The sequence below is a fragment of the Macaca fascicularis genome, chromosome 10, assembly GCF_037993035.2.
Source record: "Macaca fascicularis isolate 582-1 chromosome 10, T2T-MFA8v1.1".
In the NCBI taxonomy this organism is placed as follows: domain Eukaryota; kingdom Metazoa; phylum Chordata; class Mammalia; order Primates; family Cercopithecidae; genus Macaca; species Macaca fascicularis.
This window is the reverse complement of record NC_088384.1, coordinates 93,399,446-93,427,305: the sequence shown is the minus strand read 5'-3', so window position 1 is coordinate 93,427,305 and position 27,860 is coordinate 93,399,446. Positions and strand designations below refer to the sequence as shown.

The following is a 27,860-nucleotide window of genomic DNA, read 5'->3' as shown; positions in this document are numbered from 1 at the left end:
TGAAGCTTGCATGTCAGTTTATTCACACTTCCCCCAGGAACTCGCTCACTGGTCAGGGAATGAAAGAATTGAAGGGATGGGGGATGTACAAGTAGAAGTAAAAGGCACACCTTGAATGTGCTATGATGGGTTGAAAAGAGGTTGGTCTGAAATTGATGAGCCTCCCATTCGGAGGCTCAGGAAGTTTGTGCCCAGGAAATATGCACACCTTCAGCCAAATACCCTGCACCTGACGGAGCAGAAGCAGGCACTGCCTACCCTGGCCTGGCCGTCTGCGGGCTCTCACGCCAGGCATTTTCTGGGCCTGGCTGTCGCAGCCAGTGGGATCACTAACATTGCGTGGCCATGGCATCTTGGCCTAAACAAACAGGTGAGGCCTGGCTCTGTCTACACAGCAGCAACAAAAGTGACTGATTAGCAGGAGGTTTGCAGTGCACAAATAATGGGAGAGGGTGTGCTTGTCAGCGTTAGATAATGACGCCAAAATGTAGTGTAAACCCACAAGGAGGGGGCGACTCAAGGATGGACACATGACTAATTAAGAAAATGTGACTCTGTGAGCTGAACTGGCTTCTGAACAAACCTAATACAGTCTATGCTCACAGTTTCAGTCCCCTTGACTCTAAACCGTCACAGAAGCAGAAGGAAGAGGAAGTGATGGATTGCCGAGCTGGAGCCTAGGGACTGTCATGACTGTCTAGATCTCTGTGGTCCGAGGGCGTCACAGCCTCCTCAGATCCCGAGCCTGGGATGGGGGGGAACAGGATGTAGATTCCCAGGAGGGCTGTCCCCAAGACCCTCTCCCTGCCTGCCCGGCTCCTCGGGCCTCCTCTTCTACCGCTTCTTCTTAGTCTCTTTCTTGGGCCTCTTGTTCACAGAAGGAACAGCAGCCTTGGGCTTCCTCGTCACCTCAGCACTTCTGGGCTCAGACGGTTCGGCCTCCTGTGAGGTGATAAAAAGGAGAGTCCTGCTTAGATGGATCAAGCCTGATGCCAGCAAAAGGAGAGCACATCTGAAAGCAAAGAAGCATGCCACAGAAACACAAGAGATGGAAATCGTCATTCCCGGGACCTAGCACCCACATGTATGTGGGACTGCCCCGGGAGCATCGTGGCTCTCAGTGGAGAATAAAGGAGGCCCCACGGGGAGGGGGCAGCTTGTGGGATCTCAGACGCCCAGGCAGAACCTGGGATCCTTCCCTTTCCAGCCAACTGACTTTGTGGGAAACTCACTTCCCCTTTCCGTGTCTTGGTTTACTCACCTGTGAAATGGAAATAGCCACGCCCGCCTTACAGGACTGATGTGAGGAGGCAAAACTACGTGGAAAGCAGCCAGGAAGTGCCAGCTGCATCCAGTGGCTGGCCGATCATCCTGTGTCAGGGACTGGACAAAATGTGGGCGAGGAGCTGGCTGTGGGGCAGACTCGCTGTGGCTTGCCCTCCTCTGGCTGCCATTCTTGTCCTCCCATTCAACCCACAGAATGCCAGGGCTGGGAGGGGTACAGAGGGCCCGCCAGCAGGTACGCAGTTCCACACTGTGTTCTGCGGAGCCTGGCAGAGGTGCCTCTGTGGGGGAGGGCAGAGAGCCTTGGGGCAGAATTCCAGACTCCCCTGGCGACAGGAGCAGCTCTGATTTTCAATCTATTTCATACACTGTGATCTGTCCCTTGTAAGATTTAAATGAAACAAAGTTCTGCTGCTAAGGAATAAAAGGTTCAAACCCACAGATCCAGCCTGGCCTTTACTGTGCTGATAAGGAAGGTAGACTCCAGCGAAGGGACACAGCTTGGCCCAGGCCACGCAGGCTCATGTCAGAGAAGAATCTGGAACAGGCTCCGTGTGCTCCTGTCTAGTGTCCTCTCCTCCTCTGAGTGATAACTTGCAGTGTGCTGTGGCCAGAAAGGATGGACGTCAGAGAGGCCGGGCTAGCCCAGAGAACGCCAACCACAGCCCACAGGCCTTGTTCAGGCCACAGACTTCATTTGGCCTGCAGTGTTTATTTAAAAACTCAAGCCAATTGGGAGATTTCCCATTAAATCTGGATTCCTAGATTCTCTTGAAACTAACTGTCCGGTGACACTGGCCCTGCATTCCCTCGTGGCAGCGATGGGCTGAGGAGGCGCTGCCCCTTTTCAGGTGCCGACCATGCCCCCACACCCCGCCGCCCCCAGCACTGATTGGGAAATGTTTCTCAGTGCCCGTGTTCTTTATGAGAAATAGGAAAATATGAAGCAGACTAAGATTCCTGGGAGGGGGGATACTTCCAGATGAGGAAAAAACCCCTCTGTGTTTCATTTCCCAACCCGGCTTCCAGCTCACTACACTCCCTGACCTTCCTTGCTTGCCCCATTGGCCCATGGCCCAAGCCTCAGCCCACCCTACAGAAGAGGAGGGCCCATGCAGGGGAGGGCAGTCCCTGCCTCGGATCTGATCCAGAGGCCTGTCAGCTCCCTCCTATCAGCCAACACTTGTCTCCCGCCTGGGCGAGAAAACCAGTTATGAAGAGCCAGTCAGGTCTCAGGCCCCCAAGGAGTGACTGTCCCAAGACAACCGAAGGGCTTCCCCTCCCCAGCCTCTCACTGCAGCGCTGGATTCCCTTGGCCTGCTGAACCTCCTCCCGCCAAAAGTCAGAATGATCTGAAGGTCCCCTACTCTGTTTATGTAACTTGGCCAAAACAAAACAAAACAAAATTTGCAAGGCCTGCCTGGATCTCTAGGAAGGAGTCTGCCTTCTGAGTTCAAGGCTGGGGGCTCCTCCAGTTTCAATGGGGCTCAGTTCAGAGACCACAGGGACAGTGAGACCCAGTTGCCACCCTAGTGCCTCCCTCACTCCACAGGCCCTCTCTCTGGAGCCTCAACCCTTCTGGCACCTCCCAGACCTCTCCCTTGATCCAGCTGTCTGCCAGAAGATCGGGACTGGCGTCTCTAAGGCACCTCCAACTGAACTGTCCCTGACCCCAGAAGGCCCAGCCCTCCTCCCACTGGTGGAGCAACCAGAGACCCGGTGACGTCACCGTCTCTCTGCTCCCCACTGTCCAGTGGGTCACCATGTCCTGCTGACATGACCCCCTCTACCTCTGGATTCTGCTACTCTCTCCAGCGTCCAATTCCCCCTTCAGTTCTGCCCACCGCTAAGCGAAGTGCCGCTGTCTCTGTCCATTCCTCATGCACCCACCAAAGGAACTACTCTAAAGTGCGGTTCTGGCCACTGCACCTTCCACCTGAAAGCTTCCAGTGGCTCTCTGTGGAACGGCATCTAAGGAGACCGCTTCTCCAGCCTCACCCGGGCTCCTCTTTATCCCCCACACTAAGTCAGGCCCCAGAGCTTCCGCTGGTCACCTTCATCAACAGGAATACCTGCTTCCTTGGCCACCTGGCAAGCTGCTCCCATTGTTTGGCCCTGTCCATGAATACACTCCTACTCACTGTCTAGCCTTCCTTCCCTGCTCCTCCCTCCAGCTGGGGGCAGCCCCTCCTCCTTCCTCGGGCCCCTAGGCACCCAGGAACCTTATAATGCCACTGTTTTTTTTAAGACAGGGTCTCACTCTTTTGCCCAGGCTGGAGTGCAGTGGCTCGATCTTAGTTCATTGCAACCTCCACCTCCCAGGTTCAAGCGATTCTCCTGCCTCAGTCTCCTGAGTAGCTAGAATTACAGGCACCCGCCACCACGCACAGCTAATTTTTGATATTTTAAGTAGAGATGGGGTTTTGTCACGTTGGCCAAGCTGGTCTCGAACTCCTGACCTCAAATGATCCAACCGCCTCAGCCTCCCACAGTGCTGGGATTACAGGTGTGAGCCACTTCGCCCAGCCCATAATGCCACTATTATTTTCCCATAGTTACATGTTTTCATGTTAGCCCCTATTAGCCCATGAGCACTTTGGGATAGCTTCAACTGTTGCTGAATGAATGAATGAGTGAATGAATGAATGAATGAATGAATGAAATGAAAGAACAGCCAAGTCTCCCAGTAACCATGAGAACTTCATTCTTGTTTATTCCCATGAAAATACAGCACTTAAAACTAGGCCTCACTTTTCCATGATCACAGAGGATATGAACAGACTTAAAACCCAATATACATACCCTGGCCTAAAGTATGCCTAAGGATAGCTGCCAATAATAACAACAACAGCTGGGCGTGGTGGCACATACCTGTCCTCCCGGCTACTTGAGAGGTTGAGACAGGAGGATCACTGAAGCCCAAGAGTTTGAGGCTATAGTGTGCTATGACTGTGTCTATAAATAGCTACTACACTCCAGCCTGGGCAACAGAGTGAGACTCCCTCTCTAAAAAATAACAAGAGCCACAACAGCTGCTAATTATTTATTGTTTATAATATGCCAGGCCCTGTGTTATGTGTCTGGACATGACGGCCTCACAAAGTGCCATAATGAGGCCCAATTTATAAACAAAGGAACAGACACTCAGGTCATATGACTTGCCTAAGGTCTTAGCTGCTGAGTAGCAGACCCAAGATTTGAACCTAACCTCTTCATGGGTACAGAGTCCAGCCTCTCTCAGGTTTCCTGGGGTCCTCAGGGGTAGGAATACGTTGAATCTGAGTTAACTGTGAAACCTACTCTCTGTTTAGCAGCCCCCAGAACCACAAGCTGCCTCTGGAACGATAAGTACAGCTCCTCTGAGAACCTATCTGTCGATGGGTCACTTAAAACCCCTTGTTTGTGACTAAAGTCCCTATAGGAGTCAGAAAAGTGGGTTTGTACTCCAGATCACTTGATTTTTTACAGCTGAAGGCAGTCTTCTGTGGGTGTGTGTACATATTACAGTTATCGAGTCATCTGAATGCGTGATCTGTCTCCTCCTCACCCCAGACCTCCTCCTCTCTTCCCCACCTCAGCTTTTAGAGCCGTCATGCACCCAGTTACCCAAGCTAGACACCTCCAAGTCATTTATGAGTTCTCAGCATCCAACCTATCCCCAAGGTCTGTCCATTCCACTTTCCAGCGGGCTCTAGACCCAGCCAGTCCCCTCTGGACACACTCCACTGCCCAGCTCAGACCCAGGTCCCCTGCCAGCCCCGCTGGTTGCATCCAACTCCCACAGATTCTCCTGCCCATGCCTCTACCTCCCCATATTCATCAGAGTTTACTTTATGTTACTTTCAGAGTCAATTTTCCTAATACAATGACAACACGCCAGGCGCAGTGGCTCATGCCTGTAATCCCAGCACTTTGGGAGGCCAAGGCGGGTGGATCACCTGAGGTCGGGAGTTCGAGACCAGCCTGACCAACATGGAGAAACGCCATCGCTATTAAAAATACAAAATTAAGGCCGGGCGCGGTGGCTCAAGCCTGTAATCCCAGCACTTTGGGAGGCCGAAACGGGCGGATCACGAGGTCAGGAGATCGAGACCATCCTGGCTAACACGGTGAAACCCCGTCTCTACTAAAAAATACAAAAAACTAGCCGGGCGAGGTGGCGGGCGCCTGTAGTCCCAGCTACTCGGGAGGCTAAGGCAGGAGAATGGCGTGAACCCGGGAGGCGGAGCTTGCAGTGAGCCGAGATCCGGCCACTGCACTCCAGCCTGGGCGACAGAGCGAGACTCCGTCTCAAAAAAAAAATAAAAAAAAAATAAAAAAATAAAAAATACAAAATTAGCCAGGCATGGTGGTGCATGCCTGTAATCCCAGCTACTCGGGACGCTGAGGCAGGAGAATAGCTTGAACCCAGGAGGTTGACGTGAGCCAAGATTGTGCCATTGTACTCCAGCCTGGGCAACAAGAGCAAAACTCAAAAAAAGTTTCATTCAAAACAAAAACAAACAAACAAATAAAAAAAACAATGACAACAACAATCCCAATCGTGTCTGTTTCCTCCTTTAAAAACCTTGCTGGTTCCCCTTTGTGTGAGATAAATTCCAAGACACTCGGCAGGGGCTCCGGGCCTCTCGCTCAGTCTTGGCCCCTGTCTCCAGGCAGGCCCCCTTGCACAGCCCACTCTTGTCACCCTGGGCTATTGGCCAGCCAGTGTCTCCCAGTACTCTGCTCCCTTTCCTCCTCTGTATCTCTACCTGCATCCAGTACATGCGGGCACTGTGCCCATGGGGAATGAAGAGGAGAATGCACACTTAGCGGGTCTGTGTGTGGATGCTCCCCGAGCCTCTCCATTGCCCTGGTGAGCCAGCCACCACGAGCCACACTCCACTGGCAAGGCCACTCAGGCTCCCTGAGGCCAGGTGATAGCCCCATGCAAGCTGCAGGGAAGCAAAGGCGGCCGTGACCCACATGACCTGGGCCCTGGAGTCCTGGCAGCCACACAGGGCCTGTAGCTCCAAGTTCTTCACTGAAAAGAATGACTCTGAATGAAGGGCTGCCTTTTCATTTCTCCTCAAATGTACGCTGCCAGTCCAGCCACACAGACAGCAGACTACAAAGCCGACAGCCCCGCCTTTAAATCTGGGAGCACTGCGCTTCCTCTGAAGCAAGCCTCAAGTTTCCTCAGCAATCGCATGTCACATATAAAAAACTCCCGCGGCCAGGAGGCTCCTGGGTCCACGGAGGCGTCCTCTGTGGACAAAGGCCCCATCAATAATGAAGTAGCTCTGTAGCGCTTACCAGGCCAGAAAATTGCTGCTATTCATCAGATTCGAATAATCGAATCTGTGCCACAATACATCACATCCCTTCCAGCAAGAAAAGTGCATTGAATTTTATGATTTCCACTCTACAGTTCAATGTGGATTTAGTACTGTAAATCAGGACAAAATGTCATTCTACACAGGCCACTCTTTCCTTGAAAATGGCCCAGGGAAAGAAAACCATTCTGCTACACTCAGGCACCCTCATGCACCTTATCTTGCACGACCCTCTAAGAACAATGGAGTTGGGCAGGAAGATCCTCTTCTGATGACGGAGGCAGACTAAGAGCAGGTCAGCACTCAGACCAGTCTGCCTAACGCTGAAGGTGCTGCCCATCCCAGCGGGCCATGAGGGCCTGAGACAGGGTGGGAGCTGAGAAGTCCTCGCAGAGATGAAACTAGCAGTGGCCTTAAGCAAAGATAGGACTGGCTGAAACAGAGCAGGGGAGGCCATCCATGTGGACTCAACAAGGCAAACAGAGACACGGAGTCCAGGACGCACTTGGCAGGCAGGGAGAATTGTGATTAGAAAGAACAGCCTTTGGGAACTCATTCCAGACACAATTCAGCACGACTCTGCCAGCCCTCCCCACTGACTGCTCTGCGGCTCCTTGTGTGTCCAGCCGTCTCTCCCAAGAACCGGTCGGTACACATCTCCAGACCACAGGCTGGTGGGAGCATGTTTATACCCTCATCCTGCCCACCACACGGCAATATCCCCAGAACGGGTCATTAAGCAAAAAACAGCCTGCCTCCCAATTCAACTGCAACCTCCTCCCAAGCTTTAAAACCACACTGAGCAGAAATGCAAAGTTGCTTCTGGTGAGCCTGTGTCCTGAGGTGTTGAGAATGGGTGGATGCTTGCCTGCGGTTCATTATTTATTTACAGCAGGCCTCACTGGAAACCAGGGGCCTCGTTTAAAATCAAGACCCTTGTGCAAAATTGTCCAGAAGAGTCCTGACCTTCTAGGCCACTGTCCTACTGCACCACAGGAATGAGCCACCTGTGGTGCAGTAGGTGCAGGTGGCTCACCACCCTGATGAGACAAAACATCATCAGGGGTCTAAACACTGCAGGGCTTTCTGGTTGGTTGTGAAGTCGCCACGGGCATCACATTGGGAGCCACCACTCTCACCATCACCTGTGGTGAGTCCTCCACTAGATCGCAATGCTGGCCATCAGCTATCTGTCTTCCCAGCACCTCTTTTCCATGGGGGCCCTGCCCTTTCCCTATCCCATGGGGTTCAGGGGGACTCTCAGTCACTGGGGTCACAAGAGTAGGCAGCTACATGTGGCCTGGCCAAAGACAGTACTCATTCCCATTTCCCACCTGTGGGGCAAGGTGTATGTGGCCAAGGAGAGGCCTTCCATGAGACTCAGAAGGTGAGGAGAGGCAGAAAAATGGCTTTTCTCACCTGTCAATCCTGACTGATAAGGGCACTGACTGTGGCTGCTGCAGCCATCTTTCCCAACACAGAGCAAGGGCCCAGGAAGGAAGCCAGCACTCCCGGGAAAGCCAGGAGACAGATAGATGGAGCCCTGGAGACCCCTTGAACCCCTAAATCCAGCTGTGCCTTGAAATTCCCAGTTCCAAGAGCCAATACTGTTTTCATTCGGAGAAGCTGCTGGAGCTGAGTTTCTGAACTTGCAACAGGAAGAGTCCCCACTAATACAAGACGGTGGCAATCAACAAACATAGCAGTATGGAAGTGAAAGGACCTGCCTTCTAGAAGCAGACAGCTGGCTGTGAGCTGACAAGATGTGCCATAAGCACATGAACAGATGAGAATAGTCAACGCTGAAGCTAGGAGAGTTTCTGATTCACTACCGTGTATGACTGACCATCCGCCACACAAGTTGCTGAACTCAGAGTCAACACCCACATGCTTAGTTAGGGTTGGCTGAATCAACACTCGATGTAGAAATCGATCCGAAAGAGGCTTGGAGGAGGGTTATGGGGAGGAGGGAGACAGGCTCCCTACCTTGAGAAGAAACCTGCCCCCACTTCCCACTGCACTCCATGTAGAGAGGCTATGGACCATCTCCCCCAGAAAATATGCCTGGGCATATAAACCTCACATTCTTGTACACAACTTGACAGGGATCACAGACCCTCAAACTATCCCGAGACTTCCCTAGAAAGCCAGGAACTCCCTACTGAGAACTTTCTTCTACTGAAACCCAACTCTGAAGAAGAGCAGCTGGAACACAGTGGTGGCATCAGATTGGGCCGGCTTTCCTCAATCATCTCCAGGGCACTGGTCTCACATGTGCTCTCCATGGACCACTCGGTGGACTTCAGGCAGGCCACACTGTCCTGCTCCCCTGCCCACTGCTCTGTCACTTGAGAGAGGGAGAGAAATGGAGACCCCAGCTTTCTCTGCCCAGCACTCCCCCTGTGGGAATGGACCTTCCCATCCCCACTCAAGAGGTCACGCCACAGAACCCTCCCCTCCCCCACACTGGCCACAGCTGTCCCAAGCTGGGTCAGCCACAGTTCCTTCCCTGGGGATTCTGGAACTGAGTCCGGCAGGAAGGCATGGTTATGTTTAGTGTCTGTGCTGCATCTCATCACAGGGCCAGCAAGCAGAGAAGCAGGGTCCTCGTTAGAAAAGCAAAAGGCAGGAGAGGAACAGGAAGGGAGGCAGAGGGCATGCCGGTGATGAGCAGTAAGTTCCAGTTCCCGCCACTTCCGGAGGCGCTGCCGCACTCCTGCTCTTGGGTTCTAGGACAGCACCTGCACCTTCTCAGTCTACCTACATTGCAAGGAAACTACTTCAACAGGTTGGGTATGCTCCAAGTTCACGTCTTTCCTGGATCTTCATTTCCCTTGAAAAACTTAGCAACTCATTCTTGGGTTTCAAGTAATAATGCTGTATTTGTTTGGTTTGGTTTTTTTTTGTTTGTTTGTTTTTGAGATGGAGTCTCGCTCTGTCGCCCAGGCTGGAGTGCAGTGGCGCGATCTCAGCTCACTGCAACCTCCACCTCCCAGATTCAAGTGATTCTCCTGCCTCAGCCTCTCTAGCAACTGAGATTACAAGCACGCACCACCACGCCTGGCTAATTTTTGTGTTGTTAGTAGAGACAGGGTTTCACCATATTGGCCACGCTGGTCTTGAACTCCTGACCTCAAGTGATCCACCCACTTCAGCCTCCCAAGTGCTGGGATTCCAGACATCATAATGCTCTGTTAATAAAATAATTATCAGGTCTCTATTTCCCAACTTCTTGTTCACTTTTCCTTTCCCACATGGAACATTTTGCTATTATTTCAAACAACACATCTAAGAACTGAACATATCCTGTCCTCCTAAAATTGGTTTCTGTTTGAGGGAAATCATCTAAAGACTTGAGCAGTGGCTGCATATTACAATCACCTGGACACTTTAAAAAAAAATACTGATCCAAGCCGGGCACACTGGCTCATGCTTGTAATCCCATCACTTTGGGAGGCCAAGGTGAGAGGATCACCTGAGCCCAGGAGTTCAAGACCAGCCTGGGCAACATAGTGAAACCACGTCTCTACAAAAAATTATTTAAAAATTAGCCAGGTGTGGTGGAGTACACCTGTAGTCCCAGCTACCGAGGAGGCAGAGGAAGGGAGGATTACTTGAGTCCAGGAGGTCAAGGCTGCAGTGAGCTACGATTATGCCACTGCACTTCAGCCTGGGCAACAGAGCAACACCGTGTCTCTACATAAATAAAAAGAAAATACTGATCCAAGGCTTCAGAGAACAACTGAATCAGAATCTCTGGGTGAGGTCTAGGCCTTTGAAAGTTCCCCAGATGGTTCTAATGTGCAGCCTCATGGAGAATCATTGACCAGTCCAAACACCAGCACTCTCATTCTCTAATCCCAGCTCACAGTGAACAGATAGCATCGGTCAATTTCTTTCCTCCAGAGCAAAGCAACAGCCCCCAGAATCCTTTTCACCATGGCCACCATGCAATCGATCAGACTTGGCATGAGAGATGAAACTTACCTGCTAACCTGGACTAGATGGAAATGGTACTAGGACCTATTATCTTCTATTTTAGAATCCAGCCTACAAGAAAATGCTTGGATTAAGTGTGGCCCACACCTCCATCAGGCTCAAACAAATGTTTGTTTTTTTAGGTCTGAGTTTAATGAGGTACCAATAAGAAAACCTTTTCATTTGGCTTACGATTCTAGGGACATGGGTTTTCATTTTACGAACTGATTCTTGCTCCTACTATGAAAAGGAAGGGGGTGGGGTGGGAAGCATTTGTATGTGTTCCCTTTTTTCCTCCATGATTAACCCCAAAAGAGCTTTCAAATAATCTGCTAAGTATTGAAGTACTGAAGTCATAAGCGAGTTGCAAAAAATCGGCTTACTGGAACAACAGGAAAGGCATTCTTTTGCTTTTCAAAGGCTTTCCCATCATCTAGAGCCAAAAATATTATCTTCTGACCCAAAAAGCCACTAATAAACCTTGTTTCTATAGGCTAAGCAAGAGGGAAGATTTTGCCCTAAGCAAAACGGCAAAGGCGGCAAGACTGTTCTCTGGGTCCTCCCACCCTCACTTCTGCTCCCTCCCTTACCTCCTGCCACCCTCCACTTCCAGGTATCTCCCAACTGCCTTCAGGCTGCCTAGAGTCTTACAAGCTGCCCGCGCTCCCATGGGCTCCCTTTCTCCTTAAAAGTACCCCATCCCCATATTAAAACCCCTTTCTTTCCCCTCCAAACTCCTTCCAAATCTCAACTATTAGGGACAACTTCTAAGCAGCACAGTCTCAGCACTTACCCTCTCTTTGTAATCCTGTTTATGCACAGAATGCTGTGTTCCCTTTCTATCTAGTTAGGAGTTTGGGGAGTGAGAAAGGTTGCCTTATGGAGACACACAGAGAGCTAGCAATAGAGCCCCCTGTGTAACCTGGGGCCATTTGCTCCCCTGATGCACCAGTAAAAAGTTAAGATTAACAGTACTGTATTTTTTTGCTACTGATCCATTGAAAAGCTAAAAAAAAAAAAAAAAAAAGTTAAAACAGTAAGCTTCAGTTATGAAGACAATTCACTTGTGTGAGCCTTGTTTCCCTAAATGCAAGATTAATAAAAATGAGAGATGTCATGTACTATATTTAAATTTAAAAAGATGAGGCTGTTGTCCAAAATTAACCTCTAAATGGCAGTGGGTGGGGGGGGGTTGGTGGCATATTTTTGAACCCTTTGTCAACTCCCTGCCTCAAAAGACTTTAACACACTATCCCACTGAAAACCTTAAAGAGAACAATAAAGGGGCTCCTTTTCTGAAGTTTGCTGAACTAACCCAGGCTTCTGTGGCTTACCTCTAAGGGCTTCAAGCACAACAGGAGGTGAGCAGCCTCCCTGCTCTCCAAACAGCCACACAACTCTGCCTATAAAACAAGAAGGCTCATCACCTCCCTCCCTCAGGACTCTCTGCAGGCCTCATCAGCCACCACCAACAACCACGTTTGTTATTTATAATACCGAATAGCACACATCTGTGGGGGCAGAGCCCAAGAGCACAGGGGTGATGTTTTTAAAATGTGATACAATTGTGGGTGGAAGAACTCCAATCGTGATCTTTCTCAAGACACCAGAATAACAGATGGACAAGACAACCTAGAGGCCACAAACTTGTCCCTGTTCACCAAGGTTTTCCCACCCTTGCTGGCTGCTCCTCCCCTGCCTGTCCCCTTTACGCTGGAGCCCCGCCAGGCTCTGGCCTAGGCCCTCTTCTCATCTCCCTCCATATTCTCTCCTTAGGAGACCCTGTCCCTTCTCATGGCTTCAGATGACATCTTATCAACACTCACATGCTGGTCAACACTCAGTCTATGCACTCCTCCTGCTAGAGACCTGTAAATCCACCAACTTTCTTGACAGAACCACCTGGATATGTTAAAGCGTCTGTTTAAAACTGAACTTGGTATGTTCCTTCCCTGCACCCACCCTAAGCCTGTTCCTTCACCATAGTTCCCCACTGCATCAATAGGTTCCACACTGTATCAGTAATTCCCCATCATCCTCCCAGCTACAGAAGCAGGATCTCCAGGAACAGTGATCTCCAAGATATATGGATCTCCAGAACATATTGGGTACATTAAGTGAGAAAAGAAAGTTGCAAAACTGTGTTTAATAGCATGCTATCTTTTATTTAATAAATGAGGGAATAGAAATATATATGTACACACCACACACATATATATGCATTTGTTACTGTTTTCAAAAAGAAACAAAGAAAAGATAAACTAATAACAACTGTTAACTATGTGGGAAGGAAGAGAACAGGGTGGAGGAGAACGAGATTAAAGCAAACTTCTGTGAATATACCTTGTTATATAGTTTTGACTTTGAGAAATATTGTATATAAATGTATTATATAATTAAAACAAATTAAATAAAAATGTTAAAAATACCTAAAAATTAAAAACAGATTGAAGCAAATTAACCGAACTATATCTCATGATGGGAGACCTACACAGAGAAAAATAGTTACTAAACACAGCACTTTGACCTTATATCTCCACAGAGACATATTTTAAGGCCAAAGAAGAACCACAAAGAAGTCTAAATTTCATTCTGAATCTTAGTAGTAAACATATAGTTATTTTAAAAATGTAACTGGCATATTGTAGATGTGCAGAATAAAGTTAATATACATCGCTAATCTTAGAGAAGCATGCTTGCAAGGTTGGCCCTTGACTGGCATCTGGGAACTTGGATTCCAGGTGGTTCTCACAATTCCCAGAAATGATAAGAGTGGCTCACCACGCCTAAACTGTGTAAACAATACGGTTCACGCTGAACACCTGCTTGCTTTCTGGAAATATGGAATTTTGGTACATGGTAGGCCAAGGGTGCTTCTGTGACCAGTCCTGAATAAGAGCTGTGGGCACTGAGTCTCTAACGAGCTTCCCTGCTAGATAACACTTCACACACATTGCCGCAACTCCTTCCTCTGGGTGTCCAATGGGAGAGCATGCAGACGCCTGTGCCTGTTTCCTCCAGTCTCTGCCCCATGTACCTTTTCCCTGTGCTGCCATACCTGGTACCATTTCACTGCCACAGCTGAGAGTCCCCCTACTGCATCACTGAACCTGGGGTGGTCCTGAGGACCTCGGATACAGAAGGCTCTAGCAGACACATCACTTTGTTAATGTTATTGAGAACAAGATTTCCAGCATAAGATAAAGAAATACGAGACTCTAGTATAAAATCAAATAAATAGAAACACTATCACCTTACATTTGAATTGGAAATACTAGTATGAACTCACAACTTTTTCATTTCTTAAAAAATGTTTATTTTCTATTTCCGTTTATTGAAAGGCCTAGATGCAGTAAGAGCTCAGTAGCACCGAGAATTTCTAATGCCCCAACTGTAGCTTCTAAATACTATTTTCTAACTAAAAAGAACTAGAGCATTTTAGAGAAATGACTGATTCCAAGTCTGGGGCAGGAAATGAGCCTGGGGCCAGGCGCAGCGGCTCATGCCTATAATTTCAGCACTTTGGGAGGTCAAGGCAAGTGGATGGCTTGAGCCCATGAGTTTGTGACCAGCCTGGGCAACATGGCAAAACCTTGTCTCTACTAAAAATACAAAAACTAGCCAGCCATGGTGGCACACCTGTAGTCCCAGCTACTTGGGAAGCTGAGGCAGGAGAATTGCGTGAACTTGGGAGGCAGAGGTTGCAGTGAGCTGTGATTGTGCTACTGCACTCCAGCCTGGGCAACAGACAAGAACCTGTCTCTCACACACACACACACACACAAAAAGCCTGTGACATCTTACTGAACCATGAAGCAAGGAAATATCAAAGACTAATGAAGTTGACAAAGAACAAAGATACTAACTTAAAGGGGCTCCCACTGAACATAAAAAACAAATTAATGGCAGACAAGTGCCCTAAAAAAAAAAAAAACAACTAAAACATATCAAATATATAAAAAATATGTTCAAAATGCTATGAAAACCAAAGCTTCACTGGTCAACACTGGAGGTTGCTAGAGCCTGAATTCACAACTTTGAAAATTGATAAATAAAGGGAAAGAACCAAGCATTTTTCCTGCTCTTCATTATGAAGAGTAATTCAGAGTAATCATACAGGTGATAAGGAAAAAGTCTTTGTTAAAGAATTCCAGCTAACAGATGCAGAAGGAAATAATGGATCTAAGCAACGACCATCAATGGATGCTAAAATCACTTACATGAAAGACTGACAGGGGATTTTCATCAGCTGGTACCACCTAAACCCACCGATCAATCCTAGAATCTCTAAATGTGCAGCAGCCAGATATCACATGCCTGTTGATGCCACATAGTAGGGAGTACACAGCACCAGCTCTGAGGTATTCACACCCAATAACCTGATTGGAATGGAATCAGTCCTCTACATAGAACGCCTGTTGATAGGAAACACAGGGAACAGAGAAGCACGTTAAATGACACCACAGAGAAGCAATAGCCAATTCCTGGGATGTAGGTATCCCACATGATAGATGACCTGCTTTCTCCAACAAATCAATGCCATCAGCAAATGAGTGGGCAAGAAAATGGGCAGAAGGAGGGTGTATAGTTATGAAGATATTTACAGAGGAAGAGTCAACAACAAAAAAGCCAATTTGACATCATTCTCATACTTAAAACCCTCTGGCCCCTGTCCACACCTCTGGCTGCACCTCTCATCATGTCCCTCTGTGCTCTGGCCACAGTCACCTTCATTCGGTTCCTTGAACTAGCCCCTTCCTTTATTCTGAGTCCCTTGCACGTGCAATGCCCTCTCCCTGGAATGTTGCCCTCGCCCCTTGCCCACTTCGCCTGGCAGAAGCCTGCTCATTCCTTCAGTCTCAGCTCAAACACTGTCTCCTTGTCAGGGACCACAGCCCAGGGTAAGATCAGGTCTCTCCCCCTTGTTATATACCCTCGATGTACTCTGTACTTCCCATGGGAGCACATGGGGGTATATTTTTGTTATCTGCCTTCCTCCCAAGGACTAGATGCTCCTCAGGTGCAGACACTACATCTTTCAGCAGAATCTGAAATGTAGTAGGCACTAAATAAAAATCTCCTTAATGGGTACATGAACAAATAAAGTATTAACTATGTGGTTCAACCCACCAGGTGGGAACTCAGGGGCGCGCTAAATCAAAAAGGCCCACTGTAGACCCCGCTGATTTTAGTTGCGGTGGCATCTACTGTTAGTACTCAGAATCCAGCCTGGCACTCAGAGGAGCTCAAGCTCCCAAGGAAACACTCACCGCCTCGTGGGACTTGGGAATGGGTACGATGATGGCCAGCACACAGATGAGCTGGAAGATGGCTCCCAGGAAGAGTCCGTACCGTAGCAAGTTCTCCAGGAAAGTGGGCTCGGGCACCTCCGGAGGTGAGAAGTCTAGGTCAGAGGCCATGGCCCAAGTTGCTGGCTGCCTGATGTCTCTTCTGACTCGCCACTCTTCAGAGCCAACTTGTAAATGCAAAGGGTCAGTGTCATATTTCTGTAACTGACTTTTATTTATTTATTTATTTATTTGAGATGGAGTCTCACTCTGTCACCCAGGCTGGAATGCAATGGCATGATCTCGGCTCACTGCAACTTTGGCCTCCTGGGTTCAAGCCATTCTCTTGCCTCAGCCTCCCGAGTAGCTGAGATTACAGGTATGGGCCACCACACTCGGATGATTTTTGTATTTTCAGTAGAGACAGGGTTTTACCATGTTGGCCACGCTGGTCTCAAACTCCTGACCCCAGGTGATCTGCCCGCCTCAGCCTGCCAAAGTGCTAGGACTACAGGCGTGAGCCACCGCACCCAGCAACTGACTTTTAGCTTGAACAAACACACACATCCCCCCAAGAATATATACAGGAATTGTGAAATGTTAACAATTCTTGAATCTAAGCTGGGGACATATGGTTAGTCACTGAACCATTCTTTCAACTTTTCTGTACGTCTGATGTTTTCCAAACATAAAGTTGAGAAAAATAAATAAATGCAAAGGGAAGCACTTCAACAAAAATCTCAAATCAACATACATTTACTAAAGGCTTGCCACGTTTCAGGTTTTGTTGTTTATTTATTCATCTAGTCATCCATTCAACAAGTATTTCTTGAATACCAAGCACTGAAGAATGAGCAAAACAGACAAACCCCTGCTTTCTTGGGGCCTACATGCTCAGGATGGAAGGAGACAATGAACACATTGAGATGTGATATGCCAGGTAGTGATAAGCATTTTGGAAAAAACTTAAGGGCATCACTTTATTTTGTGACAAGAAGGCTGTCTCTGAAGAACAGAGATGGGAATAGAGTGGAAGAGATAAGAAGTGAGAGAGTGAGCCATTTGAGAATCTGAGGGAAACATGTTCCAGGCAGGGAAAAAAGCAAGTGTGGAGGCCCCAGGGTGGGGAAATGAGGCCAATACAGGGAGAGAAGTGATCAGGAGGGAGGGTGGAAGGAGGTAAGATCAGAGAGGAACGGGGTCGGACCCTGATACCTCCAATTTGATTGAGTAAAATGTAAAGCCACTGAAGGGTTTTGAGCAGAAAAGTGACATGATCTGACTTCCATTTTTAAATGGAGGAGGGACAACAAGGGGAGGGGCAAAGTGGACACAGGGAGAGCCAGGAGGAGGCCCCTGCCAATAAGCCAGACAAGAGCTGCTGATGGCGTGAATGACAGGGGCAGTGGTGGCCAGTGGTGCAAGGTCCTGCCTCAGCCCAGCTCTCCAGCCTCTCCTCTCGGCAGGGCCCCCGCTCCTAATATCCTGGTAGAGCTGAAAGAACTGCTGTGGTTCTCCAAGAGCACTGGGCTCTTTCAAAATCCTGGGCCTCTGCTCAAGCTGCATACTCTGCAAAGAATGTCCTTTCCTACTTTGACTGTTTGACAAAGCCCCAACTCTGCCTCTAAGGCTGAGCTCAAGTGTCATCTCTCCAACATGCCTTTCTTGTCACCCTCCTCTTCCACTGGCATGACTGAACTGCTCCCCCTCTACCACAGCACCCATCAGTGGCTTTCTTCTGCCCATCCCAATGATAAAGGGGCAAATTTACTTTGGAATCAGGCCTATCTGAATCTAAAACCCTTTGTGTTTCCAGAGATCTGTGCCACAATGCAATGTTTTGCTAAGTCTGAGCTATCCAATATGGTGGCCATGAGCCATACACGACTATTACGACTTGAAACGCAGCGAGTTTGAATTTAGATGCTAATTAGACACCCATTTTCAAAGACTTAGTATGAAAATAAGAATGTAATCTATCTCATTCATAATGTTTTCATATTGATTACATGTTGAAATGACTGCAGTGGCTCACATCTGTAATCCCAGCACTTTGGGAGGCCACAGTGGGCAGATCACTTGAGCTCAGGAGTTCGAGACCAGCCTGGACAACATAGCGAGACCCCATCTCTACAAAAAAAATAATAAATTAGCCAGGAGTGGTGGCTCACTCCTGTATTCCCAGCTACTCCAGAGGCTGAGGTGGGAGGATCACTTGAGCCCAGGAGCTCAAGGCAGTGAGCCGTGATCATGCCACTGCACTCCAGCCTGGGTGACAGCGCGAGACCCTGCCCCCATCCCACCATGACACCAAAAAATACACGTAAAAAACAATTGGCTGGGCACGGTGGGTTACGTCTGTAAGCCCAACACTTTGACAGGCCAAGGCAAATGTATCACTTGAGCCCAGGAGTTCAAAACCAGCCTGGGCAACAGAGTGGGAACCTGTCGCTATAAAAAATTTAAACATTAGCCAGACATGGTGGTGCACACCTGTAGTCCCAGCTACTCAGAAGGCTGAGGCAGGAGAATTGCTTCAGCTGGGAGGTCGAGGCTGCAGTGAGTTAGTGAGTCGTGATTGCGTCACTACACTCCACCCTGAGTGACAGGGTGAGAGACCCTGTTTAAAATTTTAAAAAATCGAATTGAAAGCAAGGACTCAAGATACTAATGTTCATAGCACCATTATTCACAATAGCCAAAAGATGGAAACAACTAAGAGTCCATAAACAGAAAAATGGATAAACAAAACGTAGTATATACATACAATGGAATATTACTCAGCCATAAAGGAAATGTAATTCTGATACATGCTACAACATGAATGGACCTTGAAAACATTATGAGCTTTGAATAAATATATATGAAATAAGCTAGACACAAAAGAACACATATTGTATGAATGCTCTTATATGAGGTACCTGGAACAGGCAAATTCAGAGACAGAAAGTAGAATTGAGGTTACCAAGGGCTGGAGGGAAGGGAAACGGGGAGTTACTGTTTAGTGGGTACAGAGTTTCAGTTTGCAAAGATGAAAAAGTTCTAGAAATAGACAGTGATGACGGTTATACAACACTGCAAATACCACTGAATCTTAAACTTAAGAATGGTTAAAATGGTAAATTTGTTACATATATTTTGTCACAATTTTTAAAAAATCTGTTTCTTTTTACTCATTTATTTATTTATTTATTTAGAGACAGGGTCTCACTCTGTCACCCAGGCTGGAGTACAATGGCACAAACATAGCTCACTGTAACCTCAAACTCTTAGGCTCAAGCAATCCTCCTGCCTGAGCCTCCCAAAGTGTTGGGATTACAGGCATTGCCCCTTTTTGCTTTTTAAATGTGGCTACTGGAAAATGTAAAATTATACATAGCTTGTATATTTCCATGGGGAAGCCCTGGGGTAGAGACAATCCTAAAGACCTGCCTCGCAGGGCGCGGTGGCTCACGCCTGTAATCCCAGCACTTTGGGAGGCTGAGGCGGGCGGATCACCTGAGATCAGGAGTTTGAGACCAGCCTGACCAACATGGAGAAACCCCACCTCTACTAAAAATACAAAAAAATTAGCCAGGCATGGTGGCAGGCACCTGTAATCCCAGCTACTTGGGAGGCTGAGGCAGGAGAATCGCTTGAACCCGGGAGATGGAGGTTGCAGTGAGCTGAGATCACGCCATTGCACTCCAGCCTGGGCAACAAGAGTGAAACTCCATCTGAAAAAAAAAAGGCCTGTCTCCACCTTGGTTCTGCTGCTTCACTGCTTTGCACCATGTTTCCAACATGAAGTCACCGAGAATAATAAAAACGACCTTCGTAGGTAAACAGAGCAGGACTCACACACGATATTGCTTCCCTTTCAACCTGGTCACTTTGGAAGGTCATGTGCCTGGGGCAACAGGATGGCCACTTTTCACATCAGTCTGTCTACCATGGAAATGGCCTTCAAAGCTTGAGGCTTTTTTTTTTTTTTTCCCAGAATCCTCAGAGCTGGCAGATCTTCATCCTCCCAGAAAGGATTTGACTTCTGGAAAGAGCCCAACATCATCTGGTTCCAAGTGCAGTGAATCAGGTGGCACTGAGCTCAGGAATACCATTTTTGGTCAAATACAAGGTATGATGCTCAGACTCCAAGCAGATTACTTGGGGTGGCTCATAAACTGGCCCTGAAGTAAATTCCAAGGCGGCTGCAAGAACAGCTTCACTGGAAGAAATGTAACAGCCTCTACCAGCACCACCACGTGAATACCAACGCTTAAGAATGCGTTCTCATTTCTCCGCAGTTGCACCTCATAAAGTGTGCATTTTTTAAAATGCCCTTGGCCCCAAGCTTTTTGCTTAAGGCTGTAACAAGCTTTATGAGGTTATAAATACCCGGATTCACTAGTGTTACTACTAACAGCAACATTGTGATAATAAATATTTGGAGTGGTACAATAGAAAGATAGGGCAAGAGTCGGGAAGCAGAGGACAAAAGCCCCGGCTCTATCTGCAAGTAGCTACACTTTGGGCTAATAATCCCTTGACCTCTGGAGACAGGATGTTCTCATGAGCCAAGCAAGAATAATACCTATAATACATTTAGGCCTTTAAAAAAAAAAAGGCAATTAGACAAAATATAACAAGAGCCATAATAGTGATTATATCCTTTGACTGAATAACTTACTTCCTAGAATTTATAGTAAGGAAACAATTCAAAAGAAGAAAAAGCCTTCAGGTAGAAAAAAGTTCATGGCAGCACTATTCATAATACCGAAAAACAGGAAGCAAGCCAGCGTCCAGCAATCAGCAAGCAGTTAACCCAGTGAGGGTACATCACCGTATAATCCCTCTTCACTAACATGGCAAACACAAACATTGTGGATCAGCTCAGTGGAAAGTCTTTGCAAAGTAACATTAATTGAAAAAAAAATAAGCAATTGTATAAACACTATGATTGGAACCATCTATAAGCTGATTTCATGGGCCAAAGATCAAAAGAGGCCACAGAAATAAATAGTTGCTGTTAAGGTGAAGTCATGAGTTTTAATTTTTTGGACTGTTATGAAACAATAAAGTATCTAAGAAAAATCTATGCCCTACCTACTTCCTTCACAAGACTTTTGTTAGGGTATAATGACACATTGTCCAATAAAACTTTCTGCAGTGATGGAAATGTTCTGTATTTGTGTTCTTCAAATGGTAGCCACCAGCCACATGTGGCTATTGAAAACTTAAATGAGGTTACAGAGAAACTAAATTTTTAATTTTATTTAACTAATTAACCATAAAAAGCCACATGTGGCCAAAGTTTCCCTACTGGACAGCACAGGTATAATAGGAGGCTGGTTGTGAAAAGGTTCTGGAAAACAAACTGCTCTACACATACTGTGTGCGCTGTACAGCTCTCATCTAGTTCTCTCTGCACCTCTGCGCTTTACTTCCCAGCTCTCCTGCCAGTATTTCTGAGTTTTCTTTCCTGATGACCAAAGTCAAACAAGTCCTATTCATCCTGCAGATCTCAACTAGGAGACACTTACCCCTTCAACTCGCTGTGACAGGCTTTGTTCCCCAGCCATTGTCCCAGCAGCAGCAGCAGTCGGCAAATGAATGGCCAGGTGTTGTGAACAGCACTTTACAGGCAGCAACTCATGCACTTCGCCACCACGCTGGGAGGTGGTATTACTAATGAGGATGACAAAACCAAGGCTTGGAGAGGTTATGTGACCTACCCAGGGATAACCTGGCTGGTAAGTGGCAAAGGCAAGATTCAAAGGGGCCAGCTTCTCCAGAGCCAGGGCTCTTAACCACTATGTCAATTGTTTTCAAACTGTAGGCTGTGGCTCATTAGTGAGCCACGAAAACCATTTAGGGGGCTGCAACCAGCATTTTTTCTTTTATTAGGCAGCACTTTATTTAAGTAGGTAAATAACAATAGAAAATACCAGAGAGTATCACATTAAGGGCCGGTATTATATGCTGAAGCTTTTTAAACACCCATCTACATCTGAGCATGTATGTGCTGGATCAAATTTTAGAATGTTATTTCTTATTCTTTGAGAAATATTACACTGGAATCTACTGTTTTCTACTTGATCCATTGTAATCTCTTGAACAGCAAGGATCTTGAGTATATCTTGAGTTTATGCCAGGTCCTGACTCGTAAATATCTGGTAAATGACTAAGCCTATGCCTCTGTTTCCCACCTTGAAAGCAAGAGCAGATGCCTCAACCAACAGCGTCATCATTTAACAACAAGGAGGAGCTGAGAGGCCACGAGGTTTCCCTAGACTCTACTGGTGAGTCAGGGCAGAGCTGCTATCCTGGCCTCTAGCCTTGTCCTGCTCCAGACTTGCTTACGGGTAGAGGTTTTCATACACCGGGAGACTTTCATACCTCTATCAGAATTTAACAAAAGGTGCCTAATTATTTATTACTGAATGAGGCAAATAATTTCGTGAGGTTACTAGATACTGCAAAGTTCACCCCTGAGTGCCAGACACTGCTGACAGAAGACATTAATTCATTGGACAAATATTTACTGTGAATCTACTATGTGCCAGGCACTGGTCTAGTCCTTGTCACGGAGTTTCCATTCAACTGGAAGTACTCAAACACACACATACACATGCAATGTCAGGGGTGAGTATTACAATACATACAGGAAGGAGGAAGAGGGTACTATTTAATATGAAGTGGTCGGGGAAGGGCCTCTCTGCGAAGGTGACATTTCAACAGAGGAAAGAAGAAAGCAAAGGAATAAGTCATTTAAACATCTGCCAGAGTATCCCAGGATGGAGGGACAGCAAGGGCCAAGTTCCTGAGGCAGGAATAAGCGTCATGATCAAGAACAGTCAAGTAAGCAAGCTGCAGGCCGTTATGAGGACTCTGGCCATTCTCTGAGTGAAAAGGGAGCTACTGGAAGGTTCTTAGCAAAGAAATCACATGGTCTGACTCATTTCAAAATGATGCCTCTGGCTGTTTTGTTGACAATAGACTGTAGGGGACAAGACTGAAAGCAAGGAGACCAGTGAAGAGGCTACTTTAAGAGTCAAAAGACACACTTGTACCAGGGTGGTAGCTATGGAGGTGGTAAATTCTCAGCTTATAGATATATTTTGGAGAAAAGCAACAGGAATGCTGAGGTGAAATCTGAAAGAAGTTAAAAATAATCCCTGAAGGAGGGGAAACTATCCTGTATGACACCATAATTAGGAATACAAAATATTAAGCATTTGTCAAAACCCAAAAAACTTGACAGCACAAAGCGTAAACTTTTTAATGTATGCAAATATTTTTACAAACACATAGGAAGGCCGTGGCAGTGGCTCACACCCATAATCCCAGAACTGTGAGAGGCCAAGGCAGGAAGACTGCTTGAGCCCCGGAATTTAGACCAGCTTGTGCAACATAGTGAGACCTGGTTTTTAAAACACACCAACACACACACGCATGAAGTCAGGGTGTTCCAGGATGGAATGCAGAATGTGACATTTTGAATCTAAATGTATTAAACAACTTCACTGAAAGGGTGGCAGGGGAATAGGGTGCTGACCTAAGTAACTTTGAAAATGAGTGGAGCCGTAAGACTGAAGGCAAAAGGAACTGCACATACACACTGTACTCTAGCTGATAAGTTGTTTCCCACAGGGGATACAGGCGGAGCAATTCTAAAACCATGATACATGTATGCTAAGATGAACAATTAAGTAAATGTATGGTGAATGGTGGGAGTCGGGTTCGTCACAGGCGGAGTGCGAGGTTACAGATAAGCAAGAAAAGGAAGCTAGAACAGGGGTCCCCAACCCCCAGGCCACAGACCAGTACCAGTCCATGGCCTGTCAGGAACCAGGCCGCACAGCAGGAGGTGAGCGGCAGGTGAGCAAGCAAAGCGTCATCTATATTTACAGCCGCTCCCCATCACTCACATTACTGTCTGAGCTCCACCTCCTATCAGATCAGCGGCTGCATCAGATTCTCATAGAAACACAAACCCTACTGTGAACTGCACATGTGAGGGATCTAGGCTGAGTGCTCCTTATGAGAATCTATTGCCTGATGATCTGTCACTGTCTCCCATCACCCCCAGACGGGACTGTCTAATTGTAGGAAAACAAGCTCGGGGCTCCCACTGATTCTACATTATGGTGAGTTGTATGGTCATTCCATTATATATTACAATGTAATAGTAACAGAAATAAAATACACAATAAATGTAATGCACTTGAATCATCCCAAAACCATCCCCACCCCCAAGTCTGTGGAAAAATTGTCTTCCACGAAACAGGTCCCTGGTGCCAAAAAGGTTGGGGACTGCTGAGCTAGAACAATCCACGTGGTCATGATAAGAGCTGGACATCAGTTATGTTTAGCTGAACACAGATACAGGTGGTTATATATGGAAATACTTCTACATCTGGGCATCTATATATATGTCTCTTGCTCTGTCCACTGCGAAGGCCTAGAAGCAAGGACATTGAGAAGCACTGAGCGTACCTACAGCCCAGATCTTGTTTTCTGGGCCATTCTCCAATAAAAGGAGCCAGGGCACCTTGGGAAATGGCTAATTCTAGGACTGGGGCAGAAACACACTAGATGAGTCTGGAATAGAAAGAAGGTGCTCAACAAAACAAAACAAAGCAAAACACATAGAGGGGGATATGTCAAAGGGATACAGGAGCCAAGTGGAAGAGCTCCCAATGGCCAATGGAGGAATAATTTGAGCAACAAAATAAAGTAGCACTGGATTCTGGTCCAAAGTATAAAATAAACATCCATGAGTTCAGGCCAGGTGTGGTGGCTCACGCCTGTAATCCCAGCAGTTCAGGAGGCCAAGGCAGGTGGATCACCTGAAGTCAGGAGTTCAAGACCAGCCTGGCCAACATGGTGAAACTCTACTAAAAATACAAAAATTAGCCAGCCATGGTGGTGGGTGCCTGTAATCCCAGCTACTCAGGAGGCTGAGGCAGGAGAATCGCTTGAACTCGGGAGGTGGAGATTGCAGTGTGCCAAGATTGCACTACTGCACTCCAGCCTGGGCAACAGGCTGTCTCAAAACAAAACAAAACAAAACAAATCCATGAGTTCACACCGATACAAATAAATGGCTCTGTAAGCAAAAAATAAATAGGGGAACAGACACATGTCCCACAGAGAAGAACTCCAAAAAATTTGCGTAACATTCTGCCTTTAAGCATAGGGCATAATTCCATACTCCTTAAATGTGTGCTGTACATAATGACTTTCTCAAAAAGTACAGTGCAGAAAGTGCAGGAGGAAAAGTAACTCTACACTGGAAAAGCCTGACTACTACCTCAAGCCAGGTGGCCCAAGTCAACAGATGTCAATGATAACTCATAATGATAGTATGTACCCTTGATATGATATGATGAGAACAGCACTTTACCTCCTTGGTTGGATTAGTCCATTTTCATACCGCTTTGAAGAAATACCCGAGACTGGGTAATTAATAAAAGAGGTTTAATGGACTCACAGTTCCACATGGCTAGGGAGGTCTCACAATCATGGCGAAAGGCAAAGGGGAGGCAAAGGCATGTCTTACGTGACGGCAGGCAAGAGAGCATGTGCAGGGAAACTGCCCTTTATAAAACCATCAGATCTCCTGAGACTTACTATCAGGAGAATAGCATGGGAAAAACCCACCTCCATGATTCAATGACCTCCCATCAGGTCCCTCTCAAATGTGGGCATTATGGGAGTTACAATTCAAGATGAGATTTGGGTGAGGACACAGCCAAACCCTATCAGTGGTCCTCCTCCCCCAAAACCTACTACCCTGATCTTACTCATGTCAAAAATAGGCAAATCCTAATTAAAGGTCCTTCTGCAAAATATCTGACCAGTCAGTACTATCTTCAAAACCCTCAAGTTCATCTAAAACAAGGAAAGTCTGAGAAACGATAACAGAGAAGAGGAGCTTAAGGAGATATGATGACTAAATGTAATAGGGTGCCCCGGATAACACTGCAACAGAAAAATGACATTAGGGAAAAACTAAGGAAATATGAATAAAGTACGGATTAGAGTTAATAATAAGGTATCAATATTGGTTCAGTAATTGTGACAACATGTAAGATGTTAATAATAGGGGAAATGTAGGCTATATGGGCACTCAAGTATCTCTGCAATAACTTTGTAAATCTAAAATTATTCTAAAACAAAAATGTTACTGGGGAAAAAAAGAATGGGTCAACATTTCAAAACAAATAAATAACCACTGAGACAAGTATAGCTCTCAAGACTTAGCAAATACTAAATCTTCTCCTAAGACTAAAAAACTCAGATTTCACAACTGCCACAGGCCTTACCATCTCCCAACGTTGTGTACTGTGCTAGTAGGCCATTCTTGGCTTCTAATGAAGTAAGTTTAAATTCTGTTGTGAAAATTCAACTGAAAACAGACTGGGGAGTAGAAACCAGTGTCAGAAGCTACTGTTTTAGCCCAGGCACAGTGGCTCACGCTCGTAATCCCAAACACTTTGGGAGATCCAGGAGGGAGGATATCTTGCCTCCAGAAGTTCGAGACCAGCCTGGGCAACATAGTGAGACTCCATCTCTATTTGAACTTTTTTTTTTTTTTTAATTAAAAAGAAAAAAAAGGCCGGGCGCAGTGGCTCAAGCCTGTAATCCCAGCACTTTGGGAGGCCGAGACGGGCGGATCACGAGGTCAGGAGTTCGAGACCATCCTGGCTAACACGGTGAAACCCCGTCTCTACTAAAAAATACAAAAAACTAGCCAGGCGAGGTGGCGGGCGCCTGTAGTCCCGGCTACTCGGGAGGCTGAGGCAGGAGAATGGCGTAAAAACCCGGGAGGCAGAGCTTGCAGTGAGCTGAGATCCGGCCACTGCACTCCAGCCTGGGCGACACAGCGAGACTCCGTCTCAAAAAAAAAAAAAAAAAGCTGGGTGTGGTGGCTCCCACCTGTAATCCCAACACTTTGGGAGGCCGAGGCTGGTGGATCACCAGAGGTCGGGAGTTTGAGACCAGTCTGGCCAACATGGTGAAACCCTTTCTCTACTAAAGATACAAAACTTAGCCACACGTGGTGGCACACGTCTGTAATCCCAGCTACTCAGGAAGCTGAGGCAGGAGAATCGTTTGAACCCAAGAAGCGGAGGTTGCAGTGAGCCGAGATCCCGCCACTGCCCTTCAGCGTGGGCGACAGAGGGATTCCATCTCTAAATAAATAAATAGAATGGCTTTTTAAAAAAAGAAAATAAGTTACCGCTTTACGGCAATGGGCTGTATAGCCTGGCCTGTCCCATTATAACAAATTCCTAAGAACTGCGCAAAACTAGATTAGAATGCAAAGCTAAGCCACTTCTCTGGGCAAAGTCATACTGGTAGCTGGTGGGCTGAAACTGGTGTGCAGATGCCCTGCAAAATATAATTATTAATCTAAATGTGTTGTCACCATTTTAAAAGTGTTTCTCATATTCATTTCTCGCTTCTCTTAAAAAGAATTCGTCCAACAAACACGCACTGTGCACCTACTAAGGGCTTCACATTTACCACCTCGCTTTACCCGCAGTACAAGAGTGTATATCCATTTTAGAGGACGAAACTGAGGGCCAGATAGGAACCGTGACTTGCCCACGGTAACACAGCCATATGGATTCCAACCCTAGCCAGACTCACTCTGGAGCTCAGGGTTCTCCTACTGCTCCACCCGTGGGAGGAAAGGCCCGGACCAGGCCATGAGGAGCCCTGGGTTCTGGTCCAGCCTCCGGACGACAGCGCAGGGCTGCACCAGGCGAGGCCCTCCGCCTCCCGGGGGGCTCAAACTCCCCTCCGGAAGTAATTTTTGAACGACCGCCGCGGGAACTTATTCAGGCCCTGAGCGGAGCGACAGCCTGGCCCGCTGAGCGGCGCCGCTGGGGACACGCCGGCCGGAAAAGCCAGACCGCTGCGACAAGCACGGCTCTCTCTCGGTTCCCGCCCAGCCGCGAGGCCTCTACACTCACCTCCCGCGCCGCCGCGCCGCTCCCCTGGAAGT

General features: G+C 47.2%; 1 protein-coding gene across 8 annotated transcripts; it reads right to left on the bottom strand.

Annotated features, from left to right (window-relative positions):
- Positions 1-27,860, bottom strand: MANBAL (mannosidase beta like). Of its 8 annotated transcripts, none has more exons than XR_012419341.1 (5): positions 27,829-27,860; positions 21,385-21,529; positions 15,848-16,053; positions 1,262-1,888; positions 1-942 (listed from the first exon to the last, which is right to left on the bottom strand). XR_012419341.1 is itself a non-coding variant. In XM_045362956.3 (4 exons), the coding sequence occupies exons 3-4, from the start codon at positions 15,995-15,997 to the stop codon at positions 835-837; spliced, it is 258 nt and encodes an 85-aa protein (XP_045218891.1). In that variant the 5' UTR covers positions 15,998-16,053; positions 21,385-21,529; positions 27,829-27,860; the 3' UTR covers positions 1-834. The 8 variants fall into 8 exon arrangements, 3 of the variants coding, with proteins under 3 accessions (XP_045218891.1, XP_005569015.1, XP_005569013.1); XR_006689876.3 differs by having other exon boundaries at positions 1,725-1,888; XR_012419342.1 differs by lacking the exon at positions 21,385-21,529 and having other exon boundaries at positions 27,503-27,860.